General features: G+C 64.1%; 3 protein-coding genes across 7 annotated transcripts; 1 reads left to right on the top strand and 2 right to left on the bottom strand.

The window, feature by feature from the left end:
• The first annotated feature begins 41 nt into the window (after positions 1-41).
• Positions 42-6,970, top strand: LRRC14 (leucine rich repeat containing 14). Of its 5 annotated transcripts, none has more exons than XR_007135638.1 (7): positions 42-299; positions 491-622; positions 1,808-2,161; positions 2,341-2,925; positions 3,014-3,595; positions 4,246-4,333; positions 6,863-6,970. XR_007135638.1 is itself a non-coding variant. In XM_047785615.1 (6 exons), exons 3-5 carry the CDS (start codon positions 1,833-1,835, stop codon positions 3,579-3,581), a joined length of 1,482 nt encoding a protein of 493 aa, XP_047641571.1. In that variant the 5' UTR covers positions 42-299; positions 491-622; positions 1,808-1,832; the 3' UTR covers positions 3,582-3,595; positions 4,246-4,832. The 5 variants fall into 5 exon arrangements, 3 of the variants coding, with proteins under 3 accessions (XP_047641571.1, XP_047641570.1, XP_047641572.1); XR_007135639.1 differs by having other exon boundaries at positions 4,246-4,812; XM_047785615.1 differs by lacking the exon at positions 6,863-6,970 and having other exon boundaries at positions 4,246-4,832.
• Positions 4,537-7,116, bottom strand: LRRC24 (leucine rich repeat containing 24). The gene is made up of 4 exons (XM_047785612.1): positions 6,958-7,116; positions 6,528-6,806; positions 6,176-6,344; positions 4,537-5,563 (listed from the first exon to the last, which is right to left on the bottom strand). The coding sequence occupies exons 1-4, from the start codon at positions 7,114-7,116 to the stop codon at positions 4,641-4,643; spliced, it is 1,530 nt and encodes a 509-aa protein (XP_047641568.1). The 3' UTR covers positions 4,537-4,640.
• A 1,467-nt stretch (positions 7,117-8,583) lies between these two features.
• Positions 8,584-11,493, bottom strand: C6H8orf82 (chromosome 6 C8orf82 homolog). The gene is made up of 3 exons (XM_047785668.1): positions 11,050-11,493; positions 10,404-10,452; positions 8,584-10,128 (listed from the first exon to the last, which is right to left on the bottom strand). Exons 1-3 carry the CDS (start codon positions 11,209-11,211, stop codon positions 9,683-9,685), a joined length of 657 nt encoding a protein of 218 aa, XP_047641624.1. The 5' UTR covers positions 11,212-11,493; the 3' UTR covers positions 8,584-9,682.
• Between the last annotated feature and the right edge of the window lie 211 nt (positions 11,494-11,704).

Genomic DNA, 11,704 nt, shown 5'->3' with positions numbered 1-11,704 from the left:
ACATCATCGCGGCGCGCGGCGGCGCTGGGCTGGGGGCGACGTACGGCGAGGCGGGGCCGTCCGCGGTGGCGGCGGCTGCGAGGCTAGTGAGCGTTGGCCACCGGCCGGGGACGGGGCGGGGCGGTGTGCGTCCTGGCTCTGCCTGGCCGCACTAGGCAGGCGCGGGTAGCCGGGCCGGTGCCGTCCGGGAGGCGTAGGCAGGAGCCCGGGCATTGCGGCCGCGGAGTGGAGAGGACCTGGAGCCCGGCGCCGGGCTAAGCGGTCTCGGGTCTCGGGGGGCGACGCACAGGCTTCAAGGGGTAAGACCCGGCGCAGGAGGCGGAGGGCGTCGGATCGAGGGCCTCCCATGGCTCGAGGCTTGGAGGAGCCGAGCGGGGGCGTCCTCGGGGAAACGCCTGAGCCGCGGGCCCGCGGGGGGGGGCGGCGGCCACCACAGAGAAGCTCCTCCCACGGTGACCATACTGGCTGCTTTCGTTTCCTCTCGTGACAGGTGCTTGGTTGGTCTGTCCCGTCGCTGCGAGGTATGACTCGTCCTCGCGAGATTTGTCCACAGGCGGAGCCTGGCAGAGGGTTGACGTCCCGGGCTCCTCAGGAACCAGTGCCCTAAGGACTTGTGTGTGAGGTCCGCAAGAGAGGGGCTCTGGGGCTAGGCTGCCACCCTTCCCCAGCTCATCACCCAGGCTGTGACCTTTGTGGGGAAGGCCTAGGTCTTAGTTTTCTCATCTGTTTCCAGGGAGATGACCCGGAGGCAGTTGTGAGGGTGAGGTGCCTGACGCACAGTAAAGAGGCCCTAAGAGGTTCCCCTGGCGGGTGAAAAGAGGGTCCCCTGAGAGGTTCCAGTTAAGCGGGCCAACTGTTGCTGCTGCTGAAGTCAGCAGCAGAGCTGACGCCCAGGTTTACTGTGGCCTCAGGCATCTCCTCTTTGCTCCCCGGAAGCTTGCGTGTCCTTCTGGCCTCCGCCCATCTGAGCAAAGGCCTTGGTCTGGGGCCTTTGAATCCCATTGGTTTGAGAATTGGTCTCTCAACAGGGTTTTCCAGGGCTGAGAGAGGTGTTTAGACAGGTGGCAACGACCTCCTTCTTGCTTCCGTAAATTTGCAGGGGTCTCCGTGCCTCATGATGCTCCGGGGAGATACCACTAGAAGTGAGGCTCATGTCAAGGGCTTGGGTTACTCAGGCCCTCTGAACTCAAAGTTCCCTGGATCCTGGTTCTTTCTGCCTGCCTTGGTGTTTATTAAGTTGCGACTATACAGGCAACTCCTCTTTGCGGTGCAGCACAGAATCTAAGGGTGGCCTGCAAGGGCTTCCGAGGAGGCTGGGGGAGGGCCCTGTGATGCACCTTCCAGCCCCCTGGGATTCTCCCATCCGTCTAGTACTTGTGTGTAGGGAGAGAGGCCTTAGCTTTTCCCTACTTTTCAGGAAGGGACGATACGGCTTTGTGATTGGAGAGGCTTGAAATACAGAGGCGGGGCGGGGCTGCAGAGCCACAGCCATCAAAAACACACCCAGGCGAGCTGGGCATCTTTGGTAGCGTGCTGGTTATGTGTTTCATATGCTTGATGGCTTTGTTTCTCTAGGTGGCCCCCATGCTTCTGGAGGGTAGGGACCGGGCATGGCCTTGTTCTCCTCTCCACTCTGCTCAGCCTCTTGCAAGGCACCTAGCCCTTGATCTTTGGTGCCGTGGTTCTCCACCCTCTGCCAAGCACCATGCTGAGCTTTCCCACAGCTGGTGCATGGAGGGGGTGGTGGTCTGGGGTCTGTTGTCCCCCCCCCCCCGCCACCCCACAGCTGAAGGACCCTTCCCTGCAGGTGGCCTGCTGCCTGGCCCATCGCCATGCACACCCTTGTGTTCCTGAGCACACGGCAGGTGCTCCAGTGCCAGTCAGCTGCCTGCCAGGCCCTGCCCCTGCTGCCGAGAGAGCTCTTTCCCTTGCTGTTCAAAGTGGCCTTCATGGACAAGAAGACCATCGTGCTACGTGAGCTGGTGCACACGTGGCCCTTCCCGCTGCTCAGCTTCCAGCAGCTGCTGCAGGAGTGTGCCCACTGCAGCCGGGCCTTGCTGCAGGAGCGACCTAGCACAGAGAGCATGCAGGCCGTGATCCTGGGGCTGACTGCCCGGCTCCACACCCCGGAGACGGAGGCTGGCACACAGCCCCTCTGCAGGTATGGGCTCACTGGAGGGGCCCTCAGGCCTGGGGGGTGTAAAGAGGGTCCCCGAGAGGTTCCAGGCTGGTGTAAAAGCTCAGTGCAGGAACAGGCATGTTGCTCCTGTCCCAAGGTGGCTGGGAGTGGGTGTGGGCTCTGTCCCCTCATCTCCTCCTTCAGCCCACCACTGCTCCCAGGAAGCACGCACTGCGTGTGCTGGACATGACGGGCCTCCTGGACGACGGCGTGGAGCAGGACCCTGGCACAATGAGCATGTGGGACTGCACGGCAGCTGTGGCCCGCACGTGCATCGCACAGCAGCAGGGCAGGACTGCAGAGCCTGGGCTGGCCCCGGTTCCTGTGGAGGTGCGTGTGGACCTGCGGGTGAACCGGGCCTCTTATGCGTTCCTGCGGGAGGCTCTCCGCAGCAGCGTAGGCAGCCCACTGCGACTCTGCTGCCGGGACCTGCGGGCTGAGGACCTGCCCATGCGCAATACTGTGGCCCTGCTGCAGCTTCTGGATGCGGGCTGCCTGCGCCGTGTAGACCTGCGCTTCAACAACTTGGGCCTGCGCGGCCTTTCCGTCATCATCCCACACGTGGCCCGCTTCCAGCACCTGGCTAGCTTGCGGCTGCACTATGTGCACGGGGACTCGAGGCAGCCGTCTGTGGACGGCGAGGACAACTTCCGCTACTTTCTGGCCCAGATGGGTCGCTTCACCTGTCTGCGGGAACTCAGCATGGGCTCCTCTCTCCTCTCGGGGCGGCTGGACCAGTTGCTCAGGTGAGTGGGCCCTGCTCTTGCCCTGCCCCTCCCTTCACAAGACTGCCCCCTGGCCCTGCCTGTATGTGACCACTTGTGCCCCCTGCAGCACTCTGCAGAGCCCTCTGGAGAGCCTGGAGCTGGCCTTCTGTGCCCTGCTGCCTGAAGACCTGCGTTTCCTGGCACGAAGCCCACATGCTGTCCACCTCAAGAAGTTGGACCTGAGTGGCAACGATTTATCCGGCAGCCAGCTGGAACCCTTTCAGGGTCTGCTACAGGCAGCAGCAGCCACGCTACTGCACCTTGAACTGACCGAGTGCCAGCTTGCTGATAGCCAGCTGCTGGCCACACTCCCTGTGCTGACTCGTTGCACCAACCTCCGCTACCTCGGCCTTTATGGCAACCCGCTGTCCATGGCAGGCCTCAAGGAGCTCCTGCGGGACTCGGTGGCGCAGGCTGAGCTGCGCACAGTGGTGCACCCTTTCCCTGTGGACTGCTACGAAGGCCTGCCCTGGCCGCCGCCTGCTTCTGTCCTGCTGGAAGCCTCCATCAACGAGGAGAAGTTTGCCCGCGTGGAAGCCGAGTTGCACCAGCTGCTGCTGGCCTCAGGCCGTGCCCATGTGCTGTGGACTACAGACATCTATGGGCGCCTGGCTGCAGACTACTTTAGCCTGTGACCTCCAGGCTCTGGGTGAGAGGCTGTCCTGGGGTCCAGGGCTGCTGGAGGCCTGTTGCCCCTTGGATAGGCAAAGCCTTCACTGGGCCTCTGCTGGAAGCCTGACAAAAAGGCACAGTCTGATTTCTTTGCTCCCGGGAGCACCTCAAGCCTCCCATGCTTTCTGCAGCGCCCTGCACAGTTTGTCCTGCCCCTGCTCCCCCAACGGGCTGAGTATCTGTGGGCCCGGGGCTGGATTCCAGGCCTGCAAGGCCCTGCTTGGTTTGGCTGCACTTGGCTGCCCTTTGGTGTCCTGGTTCTCTCCTTGGAATGATCCTGGGGTCCGTGACCTGAGAGAGGATGTTTTCCTCTGGGCCATCCCAAGAGCAGACTGCTCTGGGGGGCTGAAGTGGGGCAGGGGCTTGCTTCAAGGAGGGCTGGGCCCCCACGCTCTCTGGGGCCGCTTATTGTTCTCACTGCCCTGATACCCAGGAGGCGGCCTGTTGGCTGGGTTTTGGGGCCAGGGGGTGTCATTAAGGTACAAACGTGCAGTGTGTTTAGAACTTAAATCTGTGGCTATTTTTTCTGTCCTAATTGGTCAAAGTGACTTGTCTTCTGCTCTGCTGTCACTCCTAGCCTGGCTGTCAGGTAACGTCTTCCGGTCTGTTGCCTCTTCCCTTCCCTAGGCTTCTGCACAGTCTGTCGCACCTTCCACCTCGCCGAGGTCCAGGCTCTTCCAGCAGGAGGCGGGGCCGGAGGTGGACGTACCGAGCTGTAGGTCGGATGTTTTGGGGAGGGGTCTGTTCCGGAGGGAGGGCCTCTGTGGGGCTGTTGGGAGCTACCTCGGACGCCCTGGGCTCGCACCCCAGGACTCCGTCCGTCCGCGGAGCTTGCCTGCCCAGGTGCTTGCGCCCCGCGCCCCCTCCCCCACACACACACGCACACACACGGCTCGCAGCACAGGGCTCGCAGCACAGTGCGCACGCAGCTTCCACCCTTTACTGACCGCGCGGGAGCATGCGCAGAGCGAGTCGCGTCGGCCAATCCGCGGCCCCGACGTCATCGGCGCGCGGCCCGCCCCTCAGCAGTGGATCTCGTAGGCGGCTGGAGGCTGCAGCGGGAGCCCCTGCGCGGGCCCGGCTGTCGTCCCTTCGCCCGCCTCCGCCGGGCCTTCGGCGAAGAGCGGCTTAGAGCGGTCGATGACGAACATCTCGTGGCCCCGCTCGTCGCGGAACTCCTCGAGCTGCGCGAAGGTGCAGGGCCCGTCCGAGTAGTCGTTGACGAAGAGCGCGCCCTCCCCCGGAGGGCCCGGCGCCTTTTTGCGCCGGCGTCGCCTGCGGCAGATCATGGTCGCCAGCAGCAGCGCCGTGAGCGCCAGGAGCGCGATGGCCGCCGCGATGGCGGTCTGCGTGGCCAGGCCCAGGGCGCGGAAGGCCATGCTGCCCGCCTCGGGCAGGGGCTCGTGGCTGACGGGGCCGGCAGCCGGGGGCGGCGCGGGCGCCAGCTGCTGCTGGCGGGACAAGTTGACCAGGAGCTGGAAGGGCACGCGGGCGGCGCCGCCGGCGTTGGAGGCCTCGCACTCGTACTTGCCGGCATGGGCGAGGGTGATGTTGGTGAGGAAGAGCATGCCGCTGCCGGTGTCGGAGGCCCCGAGCCCACCTGGGCCCGGCACCCCACCTTCTGGTTGGGCCTGGGCCCGCGGCGGCCCCCCACGAGGCTGGGCCACCTTTCTCCAGGTCACCAGGGGCTGGGGGTAGCCGGAAGCCTGGCAGGCAACCCGCAGGTCCTCACCCAGGTTGGCTGTCACCTCCAGCGGCTCCACGTGCACAGAGGGTGGGATGCAGATGAGGCTGCTGCCAGACACGTCCAGGAGATTCTGAAGTGCCAGGCGGGGGGGCTCTGCACATGTGATCTTCTTGTCCCTGAAGCTGAGCAGCCGCTGCCCCCCTTCTTTGATCCAGGTTCCTAGCCAGTGCAGGGCACAGTCACAGCGCCATGGGTTCTCTGCGGGCAGAGCAGCGGTGGGCAGGAAGTTAAGGAGTGCTTCCAGAACACATCTTGTGTGGCTAGGGTTGCTGGCCAGAGCAGGAGTCCCTTTCTTTCCTCCCAGAATGGGGGACCCCTGCCACTCCTTCTCTGACCCCAAACTCCTTAGAATGTGTTGTGTCCCCGTCCCCCAGCTCCTCTGATGTCTCTCCCTGCTACAAGTAGCTCTACTGGGGGGACACTCCTCTGTCCATGTGGACATCCCACCAGCGCTGAAACCTTGCAGGAGTTTGTTAGCCTAGTCTTCATGTGCTGTTTCCAGGAAGTGTCCCCAGTCCTGGGCTGTTTTTCCAATTTTTGCCTGCCTGCCTTCTGGCCCCAAAGTGTGGAAGCCGCTCAGCTCTGTCCAGTCTGTTTAGGGACTTTAGTAGTTTTTCGGTCTTCCTTAGGCAGGGTCTCCAAACGGTGACCCTACCAGCACCCCTATTTTTAGCAGCCTACTCTCAGGGCTATGAGTGATGGTGTGGTCCTCCCGGACGCTGACATTAGAGGTCCCTCCACAGCGGGGCCTGCTCTCTACTGCCTCCGCTGTGGACAAAGAAGATGGCTTTGCCCCTAGAAAGAGCTTACCTGTGAGGCGCAGGACCTGCAGGCTGGCCAGGGGCTGCAGGGCCTCCCGGCTGATGGTGCCCAGCTGGTTCCTGCTGAGGTCCAGCAGTGCCAGCGAGGAGAGCCCAGCCAGGGCCTGGTCCTCCAGCAACTCAATGCTGTTTTCCTGCAGGTGCAGCTCCTGCAGTCGCTGAAGCAGGGACAGTAGATTATCAGGGAAATGGGCCCTGGGGGATAGGTCCCCTTCTTACCAGGCTAGAGTGCCATGCTTTTCTCCTCTTCTGCCCAGGAAGGCAGGTGGCAGTGCAGGAGGACTTCTGCCCTTGCCCACTGCTCTCCGGCCCCCACCCCCACCCCCGCCCCGCCTCCTCACCTGCAGGTGTAGAAAGGTGAAGTCCAGCAGCTGGACCAACTGGTTACCGGCCAGGTAGAGTACGCGCAACTGGGCCAGGCCGGAGAAGGCGCCGACGCGCAAGCCCCGCAGCCGGTTGCCTGTGAGCGCCAGCTCCAGCAGGCGCGACTGCGCTCGGAAGGCGCCCGGCTCCAGGGCGCGCAGGCTGTTGTTGTGCAAGTAGAGACGGCGCAGGGAGGCGAGGGGCGCTAAGACGCCTGGCTCCAGGCGCGCAATGCTGTTGTCCTGCAGGAACAGGGTCTGTGCCGGGGAAGGGAGGGCATTTGCCCCGCTGAGGAAGTCCTCCTCTTCCCCAGGGCGCCCCATTTACCCACCGGGAAGGCTCGCACACCCGTCCCTCCACGTCACTGACACTCGAAGCCCGCAGCCCGGCAACCCACAAGGTGCCCACCTGTGTCCCAGGCGGTATTCCAGGCGGGATCACGCGCAGCCGCAGGGCGCCGCACTCCACCGTGGCGCTGTAGCAGCGGCAGGTGGCGGGGCAGCCGACAGCGCAGCGCGGGAGACACAGTAGCGACAGCAGCAGCAGTGCAGGCGCTCCTGAGTCCATCTCCCGCGGAACTGGCCGCGGGCCACGAAGCTGCAGCCTTCTCGGCAGCCTCCCTACAGTCTGGCCCCGGATGGGATGCACCTCCTGAAACACAAGTTGGCGGGCCTGTCCCTAACATTCAAGAGCAGTGAAAAGCATGGTTGGAGGCACACACTGTGTCTTTTTGAAAAGTTTTAAATCAGTGCCAGAAATGGAAAAAATGTTCATTCCCTTCCTACATAAAAAGTCATAAAGACCTGGGGCATCAGATCCCAGTTTAGAGTTTCTTATGTCCTCAGTCTGGCCACAGCCCACAGGAGGAGGGTCTGCCTCCCCGCTCCAACCCTCCTCTCCCCCCCCATTCCATCTCTGCCTGGCACTGAGGGGTTTCCTGCTCGTGTGCGTGGACGTCTGGACCACACGATGCCCTCTATGCCCAAACCAGACACTCTTTGGCTCTAGGGTGCAAGAAGCTGGTGCAAGGTATGGGCTTGCAAACACGTGGGTGAAGTTGAGGGTCAGTTACCAAAGCAAGGGCTAGAAGGGGAAGAGCAGGCTCTGAGCAGACACATCCCTGTGTCCACTGAGTGGACTCCTCACTCTGGGGACTGGCATGAAGCCTCTTAGGGCACAGAGCCCAGAGTAGAGGTCCTTTTTTTGCCCCCCCCCTCCCCAGGACAAGGTTCAAAACTCCATGCTGCTATTGTCTATTCCTGTCCTCACCTGACCTTGACCCAGTGTTTAGTCATTTGTATCCCTAGAACTCATACTGTGTCCCCCTGCCCTGGGATTGACCTGTTTTGACTTGGGGCACACAGGCACAACTGGTCTCGGAGCTGGTAGCCACAGGAAAATGAAGGCACAGCTTTGTCCAGCCTCTGCCCTGCCCTCGTGGGGGAAGGAGTGGGCAGAACAGCATAGCTAGAACTAAGGCATTTTTTCTGGGAAACTTATTAGAGAACTGGGGGATGAGACAAACAATAGGAAAGCTGGTTCAGAAGCTGTGGGCCTGTGTTCTCCGTGCTGGTCCCCAGACAGTGCATCTGTCTCTGGGGTAAGCAGGGCCCTGGAATGGCTGGGGTGTAAAAGGACCTTGGGCCACCAGCTGGTTTTCTAGCATAGTTTCCCAGGTAGGCTCCGGGAGCAGTGACCACCTGGACTAGGAAGGGATGTGTGGTGTGTTGAGATTTATACACAAGCAGCTGTGAGCGTGGAGAGAAGGCTAGTTCTGGGTACAAGGTGACCTGTGTTAAAGGTGGGGCCTGCACTGAGAAGCCAGCCAGTCTGGAGACAGGGATGATGGGGCTGAGGTTGTGTCATCACCTAGCCTCATGGCCCACCTCAGATGGTCCTTGCTCTGAACACCTGCCTGTTCACCCAGTCTCCCTGTTAGGGAGAGTGAGTCATGTGAGAAGGCGCCAACTGGGCTTGGTGGTGTTTAAATCTTGCTCTAAATGCTAACTCGAATTTAAAATCACTAGAGAGAAGTAGGCACAGCAAAAGTTTTAATGGAACAGTTTTGGCCCAGGCAGAGGCACTTCCCAGATGTCTCAGAATGTGTGAACCCCGAGAAGTTGGGGGCATTCTCTGAGCCCCTGGGATCCATCTTCTTGAGCAAAAGGGCCCCCACCAGGCTTCCAGGGGCAAGGCCTTGCAAATAGGGAAGATTCTTGGCCTCCTCATGACTCAGGGGACTGCTGTTCAACCGGACACCGGCTAGGTGCTGATTCGTGTAGATGGGCTGGCCTGGGCAGGGTTGAGGACCCAAGCAGGAAAAGCAGGGGAGGCCAGCCCAGAAATCCTTTTACCCAGCGGACAACCCCCCTAATCTGCCCAGGCAGGGGTGGAGCGTCACACACCGGACGCCTGCCACTGCCTCCAAGGGACCCATCTGTGCGGGGCGGGGGGGGGGGGGGGGGGCGGCGGCGGCGGCGGGGGGCGTTAAGGGAAGAAGCCCCACGACGCCCTCGGGCGCAATGCGAGGCCTGAGCCCGGTCCCTGGCTCTCCCAAGATGTCCCCTGCATCCCCTGCAGCGCGGTCTGTCCGGGCCGGTTCAGGACAGGGCGTGGTCTCCGCCAGGTCACACGCCGTTCTCGGTGAGCGGCGGGGACAGAGCCGGGACGGCCCCTGATCCCGCCCCCACGCCCGCTGACCTTGAGTCGGGCGCCCCCTCACCTGACGCTCTCGCGGCTTGGCTCCCCCGCCGAACCCCGGCCCACCGAGCAGCGCCGGGCGGGGGAGGGGCGGGCACCGCTCGCGCTCACGCGCTGGAGCCCCCGCGCTTCCCGCCCGCCGCCCAGGTCTGCTGTCGCGAGCGCGGGCCGAACCAGAGGACGCCGAGGACGCCCCAGGCCGGGGATGAGGGGAGGGAGCAGAGCGCGGGTGACCCCGGCCCTCCCCGCGTTGGGGCTCGGGCCGCGGCAGCACCTCGGACAGCGCCGGGTGGGGCGGGGCCGCGGAGCACCTCCGCCGCGCACGCGTACTCAGCCGGCGCGCTCTCCGGGTGGCGCTTGCGCAGCGACGCGGCCCGGGGGGTGCGGGGGCGCTGGGGGCCGCTGGGGGGCCGGAGGGCAGGCAGCCAGCAGCTCAGCGCGGCGGGGCAGCAGGCAGCAGTGGGGCCAGGTCCATAGTGAGGGCGAAACGGCAGCCCTGCCAGCGCACGTGCGAGGGCAGCTCCGGCGCGCCAGGCGCGTACTCGAAGCAGGCGCTGAGCTCGAAGGCTAGGGCTGACCGCACCAGACCCACGCCGCCCGCGCGCTCCGGCGCTGGGTGGTAGAGGCGCCCGTTAGCTGCTAGGGGTAGCAGGCGCGCCGGCTCGAAGGGTACGGTCAAGGCCTCGCCGCCGCCACAGTAGGAGAGGCGCGGGGGCTCGGGGCCCGTTGCCAGCAGGTGCGTGAAGACCACGGGCCGGTCCTCGCAGCGTAGGAAGTTGCGCTCCCTGCCGCAGGGCGAGAGGAAGGGGAAGGAGGTCTCGTAGCGGCCGCTGCGGTTGGGTCTTAGGCGAGAGAAGAAGAAGACCAGGAACTGTGGGTCTGGGGAGGAGGGTCAAAGAGTGTGACTGCTCAGCATGTCAGGCCCAGAGCCTCCAGGACCCTACTGCCCCAGGTAAGCGGCTCGCCCTGGGTCACACCAAGGGCTGGGGCCGGCTGTGGGAAGGCCAGCCAGGCCTCACTCTAGACAGAGGCTTTAGAGCACAGGGCGGCCAGTCCCCTGCAGCGGGCAGACCTGCCGGCAGGTTGGTCAGCAGGGCCCTTCAGGGCTTTCCCGGAAGGGAGAGGGAAGGTAGGGGAGGAGGACGCATCACTACCTTTGAAGCAGGTGATGAAGTTCTTCATTTTGGAGTCATCCAGGAAAAGCTGCAGACAGAGGAGCAGGCCATGGCCTTTGAGCCCTAGGTGGAAGCCGGACAGAGCTGCCCCGCCCCGGGCGAAAGGACCTGAGGTCGGGCCTGTGTCCACTTTCCTTGATGGCTGTGCACACGGTGTGCAGGGAGGCACGTGGAAGGCAAACCTGGAGGCCCTACCGACCTCCCCACGTCTACCCTGGCCTTGCTTTCTCATGCGGTTTCTCTAGGCTGGCGTGCCTTTCCCGCGCCTCTTCCTCCCTCCTTTCACGGGTCTAATGAGATGAGCCCCCTCCTCTGCGGAGGCTATATGACTTGCTTCCTCCCGTGTGTGGTGGATGCCCCCACCAGGGCTCCCAAAGCAGGCCGGGGGGCGCGGCTGGGGCTGCGGGACCTGGGGCTGCAGAGCGCTGGCGCGGCCACCTGCGGGAGGCTGGCCTCTTGGCCAAGCCCTCTGGAGCCGGGAGCCCTGGTCGTTTCAGCGCGCCGCCCCAGCTCGGCGGTCTGTTCACCTGCTTTAGAGACCCTGCCCCTCAGCCGCGCCTCCGCAGGCGCCCAGCACCCGGCGCCGCCCCTGTCACAGCCCCCCTCAGTGCCCTGCCCAGCCCACCTGGCCCTGGTGGTCCACGTAGTAAAAGTACTCGCGAGTCCGCGGCTCTGGGCTCTGACCCTGCGTGTAGGAGACTCCCTGGCCCCCGCCGTACGCCCGGGACCCTGAGGACCGTGCCCAGCCAACGGCCCAGGCCTGCAGGGCCCCTCGTGTCGCCCACATCCTCCTCCTCCGCCGGAAGCGGCCAGAGGGTCAGGCGCGGGCGGTGCTGCGCGAACGTACATCCCCCGGAGGCTGCGACCTCGGGCTTTGGGTTCCGGCGGCGGCGCGGAGCTCACTCCGTGGCCTCGCGCGCTGCCGGGAACCCGGGCGGTCTCGACGCTCCTCCTTCTCCGGGCCTTAGGGGCGCGTTGCCCTGCCTTCTGGCTGGAGAAGGGGTGGCGTGCCGGCTGCCCGACGGTGGAGTTCGGGTGGGAGACTCCGGTGCAGGCAAGGTCAGGAACTGGGACACGGGCTGGGGGCGGGGCGCTGGCTGGCACGCTGCCCTCGGAGGCTTGCTGCCCTCTTGAGGGTGAAGTACTTGCACCGTCTCCTCCCCACCCCCTAGGAAGCCAGCTCATGGGGCAATCTGAGTGTCCAGTTAGGCGCTGAACCGAGAGGTGGTGAAGAAACACAGTGCCTGGAAGCCCAGGACATTTGGGGTGGGTCAGAAAAG

The sequence above is a fragment of the Phacochoerus africanus genome, chromosome 6 (assembly GCF_016906955.1).
Source record: "Phacochoerus africanus isolate WHEZ1 chromosome 6, ROS_Pafr_v1, whole genome shotgun sequence".
In the NCBI taxonomy this organism is placed as follows: Eukaryota; Metazoa; Chordata; class Mammalia; order Artiodactyla; family Suidae; genus Phacochoerus; species Phacochoerus africanus.
The sequence above is the reverse complement of the archived record's forward strand: the minus strand, read 5'-3'. Positions and strand labels throughout refer to the sequence as shown.

Bases quoted from the DNA above. Each gene is read 5' to 3' on its own strand.
- LRRC14 (XM_047785615.1), top strand. From the start codon at position 1,833: ATGCACACCCTTGTGTTCCTGAGCACACGGCAGGTGCTCCAGTGCCAG. The intron at 2,162-2,340 runs GTATGGGCTCAC...CACTGCTCCCAG, and splicing joins GGCACACAGCCCCTCTGCAG to GAAGCACGCACTGCGTGTGC. The intron at 2,926-3,013 runs GTGAGTGGGCCC...TGCCCCCTGCAG, and splicing joins CGGCTGGACCAGTTGCTCAG to CACTCTGCAGAGCCCTCTGG.
- LRRC24 (XM_047785612.1), bottom strand. From the start codon at position 7,116: ATGGACTCAGGAGCGCCTGCACTGCTGCTGCTGTCGCTACTGTGTCTC. The intron at 6,345-6,527 runs GTGAGGAGGCGG...TCCCTGCTTCAG, and splicing joins TCACCTTTCTACACCTGCAG to CGACTGCAGGAGCTGCACCT. The intron at 5,564-6,175 runs GTAAGCTCTTTC...CTCTGCCCGCAG, and splicing joins GCAGGTCCTGCGCCTCACAG to AGAACCCATGGCGCTGTGAC.
- C6H8orf82 (XM_047785668.1), bottom strand. From the start codon at position 11,211: ATGTGGGCGACACGAGGGGCCCTGCAGGCCTGGGCCGTTGGCTGGGCA. The intron at 10,453-11,049 runs GTGGGCTGGGCA...CTCTGTCTGCAG, and splicing joins ACGTGGACCACCAGGGCCAG to CTTTTCCTGGATGACTCCAA. The intron at 10,129-10,403 runs GTAGTGATGCGT...CCTCCTCCCCAG, and splicing joins CTTCATCACCTGCTTCAAAG to ACCCACAGTTCCTGGTCTTC.